Source organism: Symsagittifera roscoffensis, chromosome 2 (assembly GCF_963678635.1).
Source record: "Symsagittifera roscoffensis chromosome 2, txSymRosc1.1, whole genome shotgun sequence".
In the NCBI taxonomy this organism is placed as follows: domain Eukaryota; kingdom Metazoa; phylum Xenacoelomorpha; order Acoela; family Convolutidae; genus Symsagittifera; species Symsagittifera roscoffensis.
Genome location: NC_087063.1, coordinates 14,483,214 through 14,502,075, shown reverse-complemented (window position 1 = coordinate 14,502,075; position 18,862 = coordinate 14,483,214). Strand labels below are relative to the sequence as shown.

Below are 18,862 nucleotides of genomic sequence, written 5' to 3'. Positions count from 1 at the left end.
AGAACAAATCTGTTCAGAATTGTCGATTTGTTCACCACGCAAAATATCATTGCATTATGAAAACGTTAAATAGGCTTTTCAAAACTGAATTTGAAGGGGGGAACTGGAGAAGAGCCACTCAGTTTTTCTCGCATTGAGACTTTTCCGTTAGTTCAAGATATTTGATTTATGAAACACTCAATTAACTTATACTTTTGTTCAGTTAGGTTAAAGTTCAATTGATTTAATTCTTTGTTGCGTAAACAGTGGTTGTTTTCCCTCAGAAGATGTTCTAGAATGCCCCGTAGCATGTCACGGCATGTTCGTCCATATCATTGCGGCAATGAGTGATACCGTCGCACACGTCCATCCTGAAATACAGATGCGAGTTCGTCTAATTCAAGCACATATCAAGTGATATGACAAGGACATGAAATTTAACAATTCCATCAATCGCACACACACACATTTCAAGTTTTGGCTTTTTTCGAGTCTTCCGTTGCTTTTTTCTGAAAAAAAACCTATAATAAATGTCTTTCAATTTTCTAAACTGCAATAAAACCTGCAAAATGCCGTGTGATTAAGTTTTCAACTTTATATTGTATTTTTATGATGGTCTGGGAAACTGAAAAAGAACCCGAAGTTCTATTTCGCCGTAAGAAAAACACGTAATCGAATTCCTTGATACTGCTTACAAACAATTTACATTTTCATCTGTTATTGAGGAAGTGCTGGCCGCATTAAAGTTGGAAAAGGGAATAAATGATACGCAAACCGCAATTTTTTTCAATCTTTGTCTTACAGGATCAAGTGACTTGAAATGTTGTCTTATTAAGGGAATTTGTTTAAGGGAGAGGGTATCGCGAAATGTTTTTTTTTGTCTGAAGTGAATTTTTGTAAGATAAGTGGCATGTTTTGATTTCTTCATATAATAGAGTACTTCCATTAATATTGTTGTTTGCTACGGTGCCTGATTTGGCGTGGAAAAGTCTCCCAAATTAAGTCTCCGCTTACTTTTGTTGGGTGCCACAAATAGGTATAATTGTGACTTACTGTTGAATGCACTCCAGCTCTTCGGTGCTGCATGAAAAAAGTTCGCCAGGGCAGCCATCTAGCCCCGGTCCCTTCATCATTATCGCATCCCCCGTGAATAACAGACAGGTGAAGGATATCAACAGACAAAGTAATGTCAAGTAGTTGAACATAGATCTAAAAGGCTAACAATTCTCAAGTAAATTAAAATCTAAATCATGCACGTGCTGGTCAAAATGCAACTGAAAAAAAAAGAATGTAGAGCATTTGGCCCATTGTAAACCCCCCCCCCCAGCTAAGAGAAAAGTAACTCTATATAGACAGTTATGGAACAGAAAATTACTTTGAAAAAAAGCGAATGATCTATTTTAGACAAAGTTTGCCGGAAAGTATGTCTCAAGGTCACCATAAATATCATATTTGCATGCAAAAACTGCTCAAAATTGGCAGATTGCTCTTTTAAAATTTTTCTGTCTGTTCCAGGTTTTTGCAAATTAAATATATAATTAGTAGCAAAAAGTTCGGACAGACAAAATTAATTAAAAAGAGCAATTTACCTATTTTGGAAAAACTTTGCATGCAAAATATAATTTTTCAGTCCGATTTTGTGTCTCAAGGTTGTATGAAAAAAAACTACATGCAAAAATATGTCAAAATGGTACGATTGCTCTTTTCAATTAATTCTGTCTGTCTGAACTTTTTTGCAACTCTATAGTTAGCAAAAATTTCTTACAGTAAATTCATTGAAAAGAGCAATTGACCTGTTAAGGAAAAATTTTGCATGCAAAATCTATTTTATCAGACCAAGTTTGTGTCTCATGTTTTTCTGAGAAGAATGACTGCAAAAATCTGTCAAAATGGAACGATTGCTCTTTTTAATTGAATCTGTTTGTCCGAACTGTTTGAAACCCTCTATATAATAAGTAGCAAAAAGTTGGAAGAGACAGAATTTATCAAAAAGAGCAATCTGCCAATTTTGAACAATTTTTGCATGCAAATTTAAGCTAATTTTTGCATGTAAAATTTTTCTGAATTATAATTAGTAGCAAAAAGTTCGGACAGACAGAATTAATTAAAATGAGCAATCAGTGCTTTTTGACGCTTCTTTGCATGCAAAATCTGACGCCGGACAACCTTGAACTTTTTGTCAGACCAAATTCGAAAAGCAAGATCGTCGATTATCCTATGATTATGCTAGCCTAATTTTTAAATGCTGCGACATCCAGATTTACTACAAAATAGTTAGCAAAAGTAGTTAAAAAAACTAAAAACTATAGTTATTTTCAACAAAAAAAAAACAGATTAGGCCGTTCCAAAAAAAAACAAACGGAAATAAGATGATCGAATCATTAGAAATTTAGAAATTAATTGTAGAAAAATTTTAGCCCCCCTGTTTCCGTTTCAAGGTTTACTATTCCCCGCTTCGGATGCAATTGCCCGCCGTGGTTATAAATTTTAAGCGATACTCTGCGTTATGAACTTTCGACGTTATGTTTATTTAAGTTTTAATTTCAGTTGATGTCTAGACAGTTGCTCTTTTTAATTATTTCTGTCTGTCCGAACTTTTTGCAACTCTCTATAGGAAAATTGCTCCCTTTAATTAATTCTGTCTGTTCCAACTTCTTGCAATTTTCTATAGTTTCTAAAGAATTTATGGTTCGACGCCTTGAAAATGTTGAAATATTACTGACCTTGAGACTGAAATGGCGTTGAAGTTGCTACCATGGTTTCAAAATTGCATTTGAACTGTCAAAAGAGCCATGCAAAACATTAACGTTTTTTTTTTTCAGAAACGTGACTTTTTTTATTACGTTAAGCCTGTAACTTCAGATAACTTGCATTCGAAAGTGGTCTGCAGTGCAAATTTTCAATGAAAACAACGATAAAATGGCGAAAGCAAAAGCAAATTTCAAAGAAATTTTTGTCGGGTCTAGGACAACAGTCCGACGGAACTTTAAGCCGAAGGAATTTAAAGCCGACATTTAAACTTTACAAGAACCTCAAAGCGCTAAATTTTCATCAGTTACTTCATTATTTTCAAAAATCAGGCAAATTCGTACCTAATAAGCGTTCTTCATAACAATGCACTACTTAGGAGTGGCATCAGATAGTTATATCAGCCAGATTTTGAAATGCATGCATTATACACATGAAAAACCCCTCCAAAAATTTTTGTTTTTAATATTCCAAAACATCTAGTAGAGTCTCAAACATTATGAAAAAGCCAATAACTTGTTAAAAAAAGCTCATGCAAAGCTCGGAATTGTAATTTTACTACTCGGATTGAATTACGGTTGGCTTGATGTCCAGCACGCCTTTTTAGCATTATTTTTAGCTCGAAATTAAGATTTATTTCAAAATTTTAAAACGTTACAGCGAATGCCAAATTGTTGGCAATATCGGCGACCTCGAGCAACCTAATTGTTAAAAAGCTTACTTAGGTTATAACAATTATTAAAAAGTTCGAACAGACAATTAGTTAAAAGAGCAAAAAATTCATTTTAGATTATTTTTTTATGCAAACGCTATTTTATCAGAAAAAAGTGATGTCTCTTTAACATTCAAGATTGAATGCAAAATACGATCAAATTTGGCATATTGTTCTTTTTGCATTTCTCGAACTCACTTTTTTGACGTTGCAGTGATCAGTTTTGTGTGATTAAAAGGATACCGCGAAAATTTGGCAATAACTATAAAGAGTTACAAAATATTGGAACAGACCAAATTAAATTAAAAGCGCAATATGGCAACTTTTATCAAATTTTGCATTCAAACTTTAAGTTTCAGGCTACTTTTATTCCAGTCTTGACAAAACAAGCTTTAGTTCTCAAAAACTGTCTGTAATAGTTGATTTGCTCCTTTTAATGATCCGAAACTTTCAAGTTTATATGCTTAAAAAGAAAAAATTTTTCATCCTGGCATACTTTTAGATTCAAAATTGAATTTTCGACATTTTTCAAACATAGGTTTTGTCTGAAAAATAGTTCTTTTTTATTATAACAGTTTGTTCAAGCGTTTTGTAATTCTCAAAAGTCCAATGACAATCCGATTTTGTAGTCGTCTGGAAATTCAGCATCACTGCAAAATGTCTGTTGATTGATTGTTGGTAGGTTGCTTTTAACTGTGTTTGTTCGGTACATATTTTTAGAAATTATTTTATTCGCTGTTGCGGCTAAAAATTTAACGAAATTGAAAATACCTTGAGAAATGTGAGTTCTTGCTCGTCATCTTTCGTGGCAGCTGGAAACAAGTTCAAATGAAAAATCGAAATTTGAATGGATTGCTTCCTATGTTAGCGGACAGTAAGTGCAAACTTGTTTATTTTGTGATGGAATCGGAAATTGCGATATCACTCAAAAATGTTGACTGTAGCTGATATTTTCTTCATAGCTATCTTGTATCATTAATAAGCACATTAGGGCAAATAGAGCGGCGAAAAATCGAGTTTTTCCACCGAATTTTTTCATTTGCTTTATGCTTTCAAAAGGCACAGCTGATTTTTGGTGTTAAAGAGAGCGCCGAAGCAATTGTAGCTAGTTTACAAAGTAATGATAGGAATGAGAATGAATGGTTTGAAAATTTTTAAGATGGATCCAATTGTATCATCATAACGAAGATGTACAGATTCAATTAGCCTTTGTGTCGCCAGTCTTAACGTGAAACGACTCCTCGGATCAGTCGGATGTGTTTAACATTTTAAAAACAAATTGTATAAAATCAAAGTAGCTGACGAATTATTTTTTTTGAAGTTGCATATCTATTGTGAGCCTAATATATATTTTAAACCTCTTTCGATTTTTTCTTTAAGTTATAGGTTTTGGAAAACCAAGCCAGACAAAAAATGCTTGTCGTACAATTTTTGTTTATGCAGAAAACTCATTGCCAGAAAAAGCTCATTCTTAACATAAACGACGTCATTAAATTTAAAATATTCTAAAAATTATTTTAACATCTTTACTTCCGATGGAAAAAATGCTTATTATAAAGTTTTCATAAATAGAAATTGTTTCATAAGCATTTTTTGCTCCCTAGTCAGAAAAAGCTCATTTTTAACATAAACGACGTTATTAAGTTGAAAATACCCAATAAATTATTTCTAGGACTTAAGTGCATTGATTCCGTTTAATAATATAATAATAATAAATTGTTTCCAAACGATATCTAGTTAAAGAGTTATTTATAAAAGTTGTTTCAGCTGTACAAGAAGTTGAAGATGAAAACGGAGATTATGAAGAAGAAAAACAAAGGGAGAAGAGGAGGGGCTGAAATTGAAGTATCGGGCAAGATACACTGTTTGGACATCACCATCCGACAACATGAGTTTAACATGGTATGTCATTCTAGCAGTTATTGATGTGTGCTGTAGATAAAAAAGAATAAAATTACATTCCTCGGATGACTTGATGAAATCTTCGACGAAGAATACAATGAGAACGCGTTAGTTATGACCATAATGTTGCTATCAAGCGGAGGTATTGGTGACTGGACGTCTCGCTATAGTTAACATTCGTTTCAGTTCCTGGAACAATGTACTTCTAGTCTACATCTGCCCTCTGCATGTCGGAGACTCTTTGACTCTACTGGCAAAGAACTGACCTCGCTTGAGAGTCTGAACAAGAACGACCTGGTCTATGTGACTATGGGGGAGGGGTTTGTCAATCCGGAGGCTGCCAGTGATATAAGTCAGGCCAGTTATGTAGCCAGATTGGCTGCTGATGTTAGAGCAATCGAACAGTTGCAGACACTGACTAGCTTCAGAGGCAAGCAATTCATATTATTTAAATACTTTTAAATACTTGAGGGCTTTTTTATATACCTCAGGGATTCAATTCAGTCCTGTTCAGATTGATTTTAGCATCATTATGTCTGTCAAATAATGATTTTCTGATCTCCACAGCTTTTGACTGTAGATATCAGAAAATAACGCAGTGGCTTCCTCGTGTGTTTCTGGACTATTCGGAACTCTTTGCTTTCTACATCCTGTAGGTTGATGTAGAATGCCAAGATTTCATCATGGTTTGAAAGCCATGAAAGTTCTACAATAAATTTTTTGTTGTCTTATTGACAAACTTTATGATGCTTGAATTAATTTCAGTTTTGATTCAACCTAAATTCTTAATGTGACTTAATTATCGCAGAAATGTTCATCGTAATAAAATTTGTTTCTATTTCTTTGGTAACTTACGTGATCTGCAGGTCTCTGTATGGAGGTGGAAGGTAGCGACCTCAAAGCGGGTTCTCTCGTCAAAGTGGGCATATGTGAGTTGAGTGGACAGGAGAGAGAAGCCATAGGCAGGACCCCCACTCCCTCCCCAGTGCCAACCCCCCCTGAGACGGAGGAGGAAATGCTCGCCAAACAGTTAGTACGCCTCAACAGAATTAGAAGACTGTTGTGTCATTGTTTTCGTTGTTTGTTGCCCGGTAGTACGCATACCATTTGCTTATTCTTGATCATTCGCATTTAACTCAAGAGTTAAAGACTTACCTAGGCGGAGTTGAAAAAAATCTACAAGATCTTGATAACTGATTTGTCATTGAATTGTTGCAGACGTTTTTCGATTCTTCAATGATTTGTTAAAGACGTTTTTAGGTTTCTGTTAGCTAATGAATGCGAATATGAGATCCCAGAGTCGTTTTTTGTTTAAAGAATTCACTCTACCGAAAATATCTTTCGTGGTGTTTCAGAAACTGTCGTTTTCGATCCCACTACTACGCTGACAAGTACATGGAGAAACACCACGAGTTTCAGTGGATGTCCCACTGTAAGATGTGTAAGGGATCCAACACCTGTCAGATACACGACTACGAAGTGCCACCACAGACACCGTCAGTATTCGTTCAAAATCCTGAACTGATGAAAGATCAAAATTATGGGAATATTTCATTTCATTTGGCTCGTTTTTAATTTTCGATACTTCTGCGTGCAAACTGAATAGCGCTAATAATTCGGCCTCTTTTTTGATAATTTTTAACGTAAGTCGTCCTTAGGTGTTGGTCAAAAATAGTCGAGCACAGAGTGAAGCATGTTGGGAGAGTTGTACGCATAAATGTTCTAAGACATTGGTTTTCAAAAATTGAAATTTACAAAATAGGCCGACTGGTGAAGAAAAAAGAAGGGTTTTGTCGTGTTTAGTAATGTTTTAATCTTCTTCAAAACTAATAATTTGTTTTACAGACCAGCTCCCAAACCAGAAAAACCGGAGAATTACAGCCCAAGTTACTTCAAACAAAGCTTTCTCATTAAGGATCACGAGTTCATCATCTGCAAGTTCAATCCAAAACTTGCCTTTACTGTGAACGAGTTTGGAAGGCTTGTTTTGGCCACGTTTAATGCCCTGGATCCCATGCAGAAATGGATTTTCCATAACGACGGGCAAATAAGTCCAAAAGACATGCCTGCCGAATCTCTAGCCATATGCATTCCGGCCTGTTTGCCTGGGGATGAAACTCGTCCTGATAAATCGGAGCTCTATCGGGGCTGTGAAATTATGTTGCAGCCTATGACCTCGTATGAGTTTGGAAACGCACATTTTAAATGGAGTATCGATGTGAAGTTGGGAATTATTGACGCGTTTGCGACTAATTCTGTTGACATAAGTGAGTTTTAATTAGTTCACTTTTTAAGACCATTTATCCTCGAGGGAAAGGACCAACATACGAGCTGTACAGCTCATCACATCGAACCGCTGTTGTGCCCCTGCTTAAGAACTACATTTAATTTTTTTGGTTATTTTTCGGGGCTGGGTAATTTTGTCTCACCCTTAAGCAACAAGGGGCGATTCTCCTTGCAGAACATTCAATGGCAATAAATGTACTATCAATAGAATTTTACAAAGCTGTCAATATTGGCACGCTTACTGCAGATTTTATGATTGGCTATTATACTAATTTAAGAGCGGTTAATATGAGCTTTTCTTATCTGGTCTAACTATGGTATGGATTTCCGTTTACCTTTTGTGGCTCGACTTTGGAAGAATCTTAGGGTGCTACCATTTCAGCCTTGGATGTTTTTATGTTAAAATTAATTTTGTTTCGGTTTAGATTGATTTGAATTAACATGATATTTTTATTTCAGGACTAACAATTGCCAATCGTGTGGGAGTTTGTTCAGCCGCGCTCAACAACACAGAGATAATTTCTCAGCCTGTACGTAGGACCTCAAACTCCAGTCATTTTTCAAAAAACATTAGTTTAACAGCCAAAATTAATCCCTGAAATTGAATAAAAGGCATGGCGTTTCAATTGGTCAGTGGTTAAGCTTATGGGCTCCTTGGTTGAATGCTGTCGAATGAACATTGTTTCAGGGTGGTGCGTTTCGTCATTTGAACACTGAGTACGTGCTCTGTTTCTCTTGTGCCCGTGTCTTCAGAGGAATGGGAAAAGTGGTGGAGAAAATGGAAGAGCAGGAGAAATTCTCATGTGCCATGCATTCCGGTAAGTAAATGCAGACATCTGAAGTCTTTTTATTAATAGGCCCAAATTAGGGCACGTATAAAAATATGAACATTCTCAGATCTGCCTGAATGAAGTCAAAAAGGTTTTCAAAATGTGAAGTTAGGGACTTGCACATAAATTACGAAGTTGGCTATGTTATTTTTTCCTTTGTATCTTTTCCAAGGTCTTACATGTTATTATGTCATATGTTCTATAATGGGGGTAGAGAGAGTAGTATCAAAGATTGAAATCAATGAAATTTAAGGTCTGCCTCTCACCAAGAAGTTCACAGGATCATTCAAGGCTTTGACCAATGAACCAGTAGATTTGTCACCCGACAAAGAAGTGCTAACCCTTGCGCAGCTGAAAACAGATCTGGCAAACCAACACAAGAAGAAAGTCACCATTCCTGACAAGCCTTTCTCTTTTTATGAAAAAGAACTGTTCATTTCTGTGCTGGCGAGAAAAAATGGTTGTAACGTGAATGATATGCCAGTCTTGGTTTCTGCAAATTCATATGAGCAGGTTCGCATTTTTGCCTTTTAAAGTAAACTTTTAAATGAGGTCGTTAATAACAACTCTTGATTTATTGTTTTATGTAAAATCAATTGGATATATTCAGCGATTCACTTGAACCGTAAAAAAAATCTATTGAACTTGACGAATTTGTTTGAATGCACATTGAAATTTTTCATAAAAAAATCTCCTGTTTTGCATTAATACCGTTTCTGTAAGACGAGGCTAGGCCTTTCAAACGAGGCATTGACAGTAGCGTCCGCACTCGGTTATATTTCGTATCACTGACTTGATTTTTATACTGATTTTCAGTTAATCTCTTCGTTGTCTTCAAAACTGGGTCTGGGAACTTCCTGTGGGTCCCTGTATCTATTTGGACCAGAAGGAGAACTGATGACATGTTGGGAGGAGCTACTGGACCAAGTTGTTGACTCATATGCTGCTCGGCAACTGGGGAAAACAGTGATTCGACCGCAGAATATAGGCGCAGATGGTAAGAGCCGCCCTGATTCGCTCAAATGTTTTCTAAAATTTCTCAAAAGTTAACTCGGAATTTATGCTGAACAAAAAAGGCTAGACTAAAAAGTTGTTTTCATTGAACTAGTGCAATTATTTTGGCTCCTATGCATACTTTGTTTCTTCCATTGAAATGTTAAACGGGTTAACAAAACAACAATCGATGGTTTTGTTTATTTGTTCAATCTTGTTTCGGTCTTATTCGGTGTTTTTGGTTCCAAAAAATAACCCAATTGCTTTGAAATCAGTTTTTAATTTTCTTGAATTCATTGACTTCTAGTTCTATCACAAATTTTCAGGCACAATAACGTATCGTAAATCAGCACTACCCTCCGGCCACGATGACTCATTCGGAGGGGGAGACAGTCCCTCAGTTGACATCCAGCTGCCATCCAGACCACAGACCCAGAAGAACCCCAGACAGCAAAGAAGGGCTCTTTTTGCACAAGGTGAAGGGGTAGACAAAGGACTCGAAGATGAAAGGAATGAGAGTTCGACTCCTGTGGCCAGTCCTGTGCTTAGACCTTCGGGTGAGTTCAGTCCACTGGTTAAAAGGACGTAATATAAGTCCTAACTGTCTTACAAGTTTCGCTGCTAAATATTCGCACTATGAATCAGAATTTAATCTTAAATTAAGAACTTTAACTCTAAGATTTCAATATATTACTAATTGTTTTTTTTTGTTTTGTTACCCAAGTCCAGTCACACTTTTCGAGCTAGCTTTCGGGAGTTTTTTTTATTATTCTGAGTGTTTTTTATATGAACATAAGTTGTATGAATGGTTGTACAATAGTTGCATGAAATTTTGGCTATTCATATTTGTTAAAAGTTAAATATTTGTTTGCTAGCCCCCGAGCCGAAAGTGAACCTGATTCGAAATGCCACCTTCGACGAGGAAAACTTCGCAGAACATTCCGAAGTACCATCTCATTGGTCAGCAATAGGCGGCGCTCAATTGAAGTCGAAATACGACTCAAGCCTCGACATGTGCTACTGCGAAGTTGACAGACCTCGGAAGGCTTCGGCGATTTCTCAGAACGTATCAAGCGTGATCAAATTCAACAATAGATATAAAATGACTTTTCTGCTGAAAATGGACTCAGTTAAATCCAGTTTGGTAACATGTGCTTTGATGTTCAAGCGATCGAAAGTCGCTAGAAAAGAAACGGTTGTATTCATTGCGGCGATTATTTCATCTGATGGAGATGATTGGATGGAAGTAAGAGGGATGCTCAATTTGCCGAAAAGTGAAGAAGCCGAAGATCCGTTCGAGAGCACACTTTTCATAAATGTCACCGACGATAGAGAGACATCATTTTGTGTGACAAAGTTTGAGCTAGTTGAAGATACGCCAGAACGTAAGAATATCACCTATCATTTGCGTTTCAAAAGCAAGTCCGCACATCACTTGCGTTTCTGTGGTGAAATAATAATTTTGGTTTATTTAATTTTTTCCACTCATGTATGCTAAGCGCAGCGTCGCCTCTGTACGATAATATATCGTTCATTTAAACTGAAACTAACCAGTGTCTTGTTTCAGTGTCGAAACTAGGCCAGAAAACAAACTTGTTCGAAAACAAAGACTTGACGATTTTAATTGGACAGACATCACCTGCTTACTTTTTGCCCAAAAATTATTCTACCCAACTGAAAGTTGCCAAGAAAGGAACCTGCTCTGTGGTTGCCAGCGAAGTTCACAGTCTCACGAGGGCGTCTGAATTTGAAGTTTCCTATGACGTAACATATCTTGTGCAAAAAAGTGAGTAATGAGACCAACATAATTCCATTGAAAATATAAAAAGATACTTGACCATTTTTTCTTCAATTAGTTGATTGCTGCAACTAAATTTTTAAATATAAGTCTGTAGAAAATGTACCACTCTATATGCTGAGAAGTGGTCATAAAAATATGTGAAAGGATGTTTTTTCATCTGAATAACAGAGAAAATGATTATGCAAAACAACCAAGTACCAAGTTAGTTTAAGAAGCAAGAGAACACGAATACAGCGGAAGTGACACCGACTGTTCCGACACTAGTGGTTCAACGTTTTGATCACAAATATGTAAATATTCATGATGAATTGACTTGACATATATAAAAACCTCTCTTCAATATCAACCGTGATTCAGATGAGGCGTTCAACTTTGTACTTTTAAGAGTCGATGAACGTAGTTCAGACTCTTTTATAGGTCGCGATGATTTTTTTTCAGGAAAACTCTCAAAATGCTCTTGTAACCTGGAGTGCATTGAAACACTTAAATGCATTTATAAATGCCCTTAGGTATATATGCACTTTTTGAGTTTGAAATGCATCTGCTAATAAGCAGTCAAATTGCGCTATCCAAATACGAACGTGTAAATGTGGCGAAAAAACGTGATCGATTTCTAGTTTTGCAGGTGGAAATTAATTTTTAGATTTCCCACAGGAATAAAAACTTTACTTAATGCTCCAGTTTTTTCACATTGAGGTAATTTCATCAAAAAAATGCCAATCATAAATTGTTCTGGAAGTTAAAAGAGATTTAGGGCCATATATTTTTTTTCTTTGAAATTCGAAAGTTGTTGTTTCTTTGCGTTCATTGACTATTTTTTCCAACTGTCTGTTGGCTATGTTTTTGTGGCAAAGTTCCTTGTCCAACTCATAAAATTTTCAATGTATTTGCAGAGAATTTGTTCAAAGTGGAACTCGATGCTCGCTCGGCAGAATCCACCAGTGCAGAGCTGAAGGTAGTATTCGCCTACAAAATGAGTCAGGAAAAGACGGAAAAGACAATTGTGCTCTCCGAAACAGAGTAAGTGTAATCTTCGGTATACCTTAGCAGAATCTAAATATTATATATATCCTCAGTACTCAGTCGAATCTTTTGGCAAATAAATTTAAAAATAGAAAAATGAAGAAAATCAGGTTCTTTTTCTTCCCTTCCCCGAATAAGAAAGAACTTTTTTCCCGTAAAGAACTTTGTTCACAAGATGATCTCCAGTTTCATGATGTCCTTTTTCAGCACGTTGCACGGTTAACACCTCGAGTTATTGTGCCAAGAGTTAATGCATTAGTAGATCTATTGCTAAAAAAATTTCAGATGTAAATTTTTTTGTAGGGCTAAGTGATTTCGGCCTAATTTTTGTCGACTTATTTGCCGTGTGTTTTTTTAGAAAGTTCTATTCAATTGATTATTCAATTCAAATTTAGACCATTGTAGGAAGAATTAGATAAAGAGTTTAAAAATTTCAGTCTCGTTTGAATCACGATTTTCTGCTTTTCATTGAGAGCTACTTCAGACTCGTTAAAAGGCAGCGGGAACATTAAGGTTTTCACCGTATTGCGAGTAGTCCCACCTTTATCAATGGCGCGCGTTATCAAAGGGGTCGGGATTAGTAAGGAAATTTTCAAAAAAAGGCTCGCAGTGTCAGGAGCTTGTTGATCATGTTGTTTTTTGGAAAGCGGAAAGATACCTAATTGCCTAACTGCAAATAAAACTCTATTTACAACAACAAGAATTGCACGATATTTCTTTCTAACTTACACTTAAAAGAACTGTACAAGAAAATTATATATACTTAACAAGACTGCTCGTATATCAGGGCAAAGCCCTGAATGTTCCGACTGTCCCTTAATTCATATCGAATAGTTTTTGGGAAAAGAAAATATTGAAAACCTATAAATTACGGACAAAATCAAAGTGTGAAACTTTGAGTGGGCCTAGGAAGTTAGACGATAAGCAAATAATAATAATAAATTGTTTCCAAACGATATCTTGTTACAAAGCTGTTTATAAAAAATTTATAAATACCAATTAGAATCGTTTGGGAGAACACCATTAAGCCAACACGGCCCGTTTTCAGGTGTCTCATTAAGCGGAGAACAAAAAAAGTAGTTAAATTCTTCGATCCACTGCAATAGACCTTCTACTGATAAACATTTATTAATTAGACGGATGCTACAAAAACAAAATTAGACGGAATTTTTTTCTACAGATCTGGCATTCTAGACGTCACTGCTATCAAAAAGAAAGGCCAACGAAATTTGTTCTTAAGAGTCAAGTTTCACAAATACAAAAAGAACAGAAAATGACAATACCTATCAAAACAATTAATTTAAATGAGCATAAAGTGTCAAATCCGAATATTACAGGAGAGTTTGTTGTGCGGGATAATTCGCCCCGCATAAATGATTCGCGTTACGCTCTCAGCATTATATGAATAAAATCTTCAAAAACGCGCATAATTTAGTCCAGAACATAGCAACTTTTGGCAATTTTTAAACCCCTAAAACTTTACAAAAAAAATTGGAGGTAAAATATCTCTTTGAATTTGAACTCAGAATGTCGGTATCTTCAATGGGGTATGAAAAATTTATGTTGAAAACTATTAATTGACTGAATAAAAAACCATACTGAGCATAAATTTTCCGTTTTCTACGAAAGTCGGAACAATAAGCTGGCGTCAGTTATTGAGAAATAGAAATTAAGAAAAAGAGTGCATTTTTGAGGACCAAAAATGCTGCGAACATTGAATTAACCAGAATAAACAGGGCTTTCTCATGCTTGCTTTTATAGATTAGACGACAACAGCTGGAAAAAAGTGTCATGTCGTCTCTCTTTGCCGACCACAGAGTCACAACCTGATCAAATTATTGAGTCTTGTGAAATTAGAATCTCTTCTCAGTCGGCATTTGTGTTCAAGAATCCCGTTTTTGCCAGAGAAACCAGCACCGAAGCTTCCCTCTCTGGTTAGATTTTGACTTAGCAGTTCCATCCGACATATCATCTCAGTTTCAGGCGTCAGCTGTGAATTTGTTAAACTAATGTATTATCGTACCGTTTTTTGTACATTTTTTCAATTAGTTTTTGAAAAAAATGTCACTTGATTGATTTGCGATTATCGATAAACGAATCATTTTTGGACCAACTTTAACAAATTTAGTAAAATCGGTTTAGAAATTAAAAAAAAAACTGTCTTAATGTCAAGAACTCCTGATTTGGTTTTTTTGATGTGCTTTTACAATGTAAACATGAAAAAGTTTTTGAAATTTTTTAAATGAAGATCTTACATAATATGATCTATTATGACTCATAATTGGAAAATTACGGGAAAACATTTCTTCATATTCAGGTGTTGACCAGAATGTTAATGGCGTAGATACAGGAGATCTGGAGTTCACTGATTCGAGCGCCCTGGACCAAACACAGGATGTCATTGCAGAGTTCACAGCGGGTCACTCCGACTTCCTCGACATCCGGGAACTGAATGTGGAAGCGGTGTTAGCCAGTCATAGAATGCCGCTCTACGTGTCCAAGACAAACAAGTTCATCACACCAGAAGGTTAGATTAACCGCTTTTAGTCTAAGTGAAATGAAACGAGTTAAATAAGGTGTAGACCTGAAATTAAGTCTATCAAAAAGAGCGTAAAATAAAATCTATCATTCTTGACAAATAAATGCTCATTAGCGAAACGTGTTAAATATTATGAGAGTAGTATGCATATAGTGCGTTAGGATCGGGGGGGGGGGGGGGGGTTGTCATACATGGATGACCATTAGGTATAAATCATAATGGTCACCATGTATTAAATGATCAGCAATGGTCACCATGTAATAATCCTAATTGTCACCATGTATAATTTTATACCTAATGGTCACTATGTAATAATCCTAATTGTCACCATGTATAGTTTTATACCTAATAGTCCTCGTGTAAAACTTCGGTATATTATTGAGTATTCCCACTGAACGTTGTGGAAACGGGAATAGTTTAAGTTAAGTTTTGGTCGGTGCATGTTTTCCCTTCTAAAGTTTGGGGGTATTGATTTGTTTACATGTAAAATGGCGTTATATACCTATTATATGCGACCAAACTATATGGTATATAGGAAAGCACAAGATTTTGGCAGCGTAGCTTAACTGTTGGCTGCGGTGAACGATTTCCTTCAAAAATGCATGTTTTATTGCTGAATCTCGGAGAAAGGAAAATTCGTCAAGTGCGGCGGCCGCCACCTCTATTTAGGCAATAATCAATTTGACCAAAATAAGAATGAAAAATTACTTTAAGCCAAATGAAGCTAAAAAATAAGGAAAAATTACGAAACACTGAAAACTCTAAAATAATGAAATTGGCTTGAAAGTTTCGACATTTCCATTTTCCGTGTCTACAGGAGACTGAAAAATAAACGTCTGAAATCTATGACAAAAGCTTTGATTTTATAGAAAGATTGAAAGAGCTAAAAGGTTGAAGTGTCTAAAGATCTTGAAAAACGAGAACACTGATGAAAGCCAAAAGTGCCCATTAATTTTGCTGCAATCATTTCTAAGACTTGTACCTAACTTGTTACTATAAAATTGAAGTGGAACAAAATTTCTTGGGGTCTGAGTAGAGGAAAACGCATGGCGCTCGACTCTCAGCCGAAAGGCGGCGTTTCGAAACCCGTCCGGAAATTGTACAGTTGCTGGTATGGTGATATCCCCCCATAGATCGATTTTTTCTTTTTTTCTCACTTTGATAAAAAGCTTAACTTCTCGAATTACTGCTATTCAGTTAACAATTGGGTAAAATTTCAATTACTAAAAGAATGTATTGTTCAAAATTAAATAGTAAAATGTATAAATCAACCATATTAAATGGTTAGTTAATGGGTAAGCATGTGAGTTAGGAAACGTTTCAAAACATGATCAGTTATGTAAACAAAATCAGAAGCATCACCATTAAAGTTTTTATCAAAAATCAAATGTGCAATATAAATACAAAAAGAACCGCACATGGTAGAGTTTGAGTCTTGCATGGGAAAGTTTGTCATCAATTCAGTCACCTGATGAAAATTCTCGTTCAATCGTTTATACAGATTGGTGTACTGCCAAAGAGGAAGACCGAGAGGATCAGCGAAGTATAAAACATTTATTCTGTTGCATATCACAATCCAATGTGTCCCCGGAGAATCTGATTTTGAAGTGTTCACAATCATAAAGATATTGTTTGGGATGAGAGGTGGAAAATTGTCGGCTGCAAATACTCCAAAAAACTTATATTTCAGATGTTTACAATTCTGAATGAGGTCCTGCAACTGGGTTTCATCCATTTTCAGACTGTCGAAATGGGAAGGACGTTCTTTGTAACTTTGCGGTCGGAGGTAATAAATACATTGGATGAGCGTATACCCCAAACAAAAATTTCCAGGTTTGCTGTCAAAGCGTTTGAGAATTGAAGATCGAGTGAAACTGAGCAGTTAGTAAGTTCTGGATGCAAGAAGTCATGAGCTGCCTGCTGTGTGCTAGTGAGATCAAAACACATAATAAAGTGCTGTTGGTAGTTATCCAGAGTGATTCCCAGCCCGCAGTGCAACAAACCCAGCGCTGATAGTGTGTTGAAGAAGAGACGTTTATGATCTTGTGTACTGATTGGTGTACTTGCTATTGGTAAATCATTTCGTCTCAAAGTAACTTGCTCCAATCCAAATTTTTGATAATGAAAAGGATTCGTTCGGTTTGTTCCTAGAAATGCATTATTTGTGTTCAATGCTATGATAATTTGTCTCACCGGTTCACGAGCAAAAATATCTTCCTGTTGCCAGCTGCGCTGACCAGCTGTTGCAAGAAATGTTTTTGTAATTTCTTCTTGATATGGCTAGTTCGCAGGTGTTTTGAGCAAAGTTGATTCAATGGCAGAGAGCACATGGTCAGTCACAGTCATTTTTCTAACATATAGGTTCGCTTCGAGTATTTGCAGCTTGTAATGCTTGGCAGCATCCTCCGATATAATGAGAAAGTCTTCATGAGAACGTCTGTAGGAAAGTCTGAGGGTAACACCGCTCAACAAATGCTTGTCACATGTGAAAAAATCAACTCCAGCGGGTCCATAGAACCAAATTTCCCTCGATTCACGGACCAGTTCTCGTTGAGATGTGAAATCAGCTGCATCTATTGCAGCGGGATTGTTTTCAAAACGATATCCCTGACACTTAAGCCATGAGTCCCTGGCTCCTTTGCTGTTAGAAAATTCTGTTCCAATAAAGCTTTTATGCGCAAAATTACTATTGGCATTTGAGATTTTGAGTCCATTAGCAGATAGGGTACAGTCAGAGTTGTTTACGAGGAACGGTGAATCAGACACAGTAGGATCAGTGTTGTCGTATCGCAGATCAGCTCCATTTGATTGCGTTACTTTGCATCGTATTTCCAAATAAATTTTTTGCAGGTCAACAAAATTATTACGGTCACCGGTGATTTCAAATTCAAGCATTGGTCCATTAGGTGAATAGACAGGTCCAATTTTTTTGATCAAAAGCGTTTTCAAAAGTAATCAAAAGAGGTTGTTTTTCAAACAAATCCAGAGAGCTATGGGTAGCTTCATTGGGTAACAAATTAGCGATAATTTTTTATGTTTGAGAAAAAATCTGCTCGACTTCTCACTGGTCTGGTTTTTCTTCGAATGGTTGTTTTTCTTTTTCGAGCCCCTACTGACGTTCTTCTTCGTAATCCATTCATTGGTGTCTTTCGACGACGACGTCTACCACCACCGAGTTGTTTTCTTGCAGTTTTTGTGACAGTGTTTTTCAATGCTTGTTTAGGAGACTTCTTTTTCATAGCGACATCAATTAGTTCTGGCGCTGCACTCATCAAAAGTTCTCTGCCCAGTTTTTTTGCAGCCGGTAGAATAACCCGTCGTGCAAACGGTATAGCAACACGACCAATACCAGCAGCCAAAGCGCCAAATCCACTGCCGCGTTGTCGGTAGTGTCCAGAGAAATGAGGAAGTGAAGCTTGCTTTGCATAATATTGTTACATTGGTTTTCAATCAAAGCGCTTGAATTTTAGAGTCAACACAACTTTACCAGTTCCTGCAAAGGGCACTAGTCTTCCAGTTTCTGTGCGCAACTGTACCGATATTGATTGTACAGATGAAGTGAATAACTTTTTGTAGTCTAAATTAGTGAAGTTTTTTCGATGATTAGGTTCAATGCTGCAGGCACTACCGTTTTTGATCCGTCTATTTGAATCAATGACGCGTAACAATGGGGCCTTTGCATCACCAACAGTTTGGTATTGAATAATGTCAATATAGACAAAAATTAGACTTGTCCCACTTGATAAGTCATATGGGAAATGAGATTCGTACAGTTCGTTTCCCTCATAAGATGCATCGAAGGAGGGTATCATTTTGTAACCAATGTGATATTCACCGTTCTCATCAAGCTTTGCATTGTAGCCTAACAGACTGGGTATTTGGGGACTTGGGAATGAGATTCCTTCATTTGCGTTCATCCAAATGCTCATGCTATTCGTGATTTCTTGAGGACTCGCATCAAAATGAATTTTGTCTTTGAGTTTTGTTTTTATCTTATTAATCAATTGTTCTATAAAAGTGTACTCTCCTGATTTGATAAAAACTTTTTC

The 18,862-nt window shown here is 36.3% G+C and overlaps 1 protein-coding gene across 2 annotated transcripts in view; it reads left to right on the top strand.

Annotated features, from left to right (window-relative positions):
• The window catches only part of LOC134839038 (doublecortin domain-containing protein 1-like), a 196,256-nt gene that overhangs the window by 143,309 nt on the left and 34,085 nt on the right, over nt 1-18,862 (top strand). The window contains exons 17-31 of one of the 2 annotated variants that reach the window (XM_063854438.1): nt 5,207-5,341; nt 5,528-5,771; nt 6,208-6,370; nt 6,697-6,837; nt 7,187-7,608; nt 8,087-8,157; nt 8,316-8,445; nt 8,711-8,970; nt 9,274-9,454; nt 9,777-10,007; nt 10,326-10,835; nt 11,018-11,236; nt 12,145-12,271; nt 14,036-14,208; nt 14,619-14,801. In XM_063854438.1, the coding sequence (XP_063710508.1) occupies nt 5,207-5,341; nt 5,528-5,771; nt 6,208-6,370; nt 6,697-6,837; nt 7,187-7,608; nt 8,087-8,157; nt 8,316-8,445; nt 8,711-8,970; nt 9,274-9,454; nt 9,777-10,007; nt 10,326-10,835; nt 11,018-11,236; nt 12,145-12,271; nt 14,036-14,208; nt 14,619-14,801 (3,190 nt within the window). Of the gene's footprint in view, nt 1-5,206; nt 5,342-5,527; nt 5,772-6,207; nt 6,371-6,696; nt 6,838-7,186; nt 7,609-8,086; nt 8,158-8,315; nt 8,446-8,710; nt 8,971-9,273; nt 9,455-9,776; nt 10,008-10,325; nt 10,836-11,017; nt 11,237-12,144; nt 12,272-14,035; nt 14,209-14,591; nt 14,802-18,862 lie in introns of both variants that reach the window. The other variant, XM_063854437.1, reaches the window with a different exon arrangement.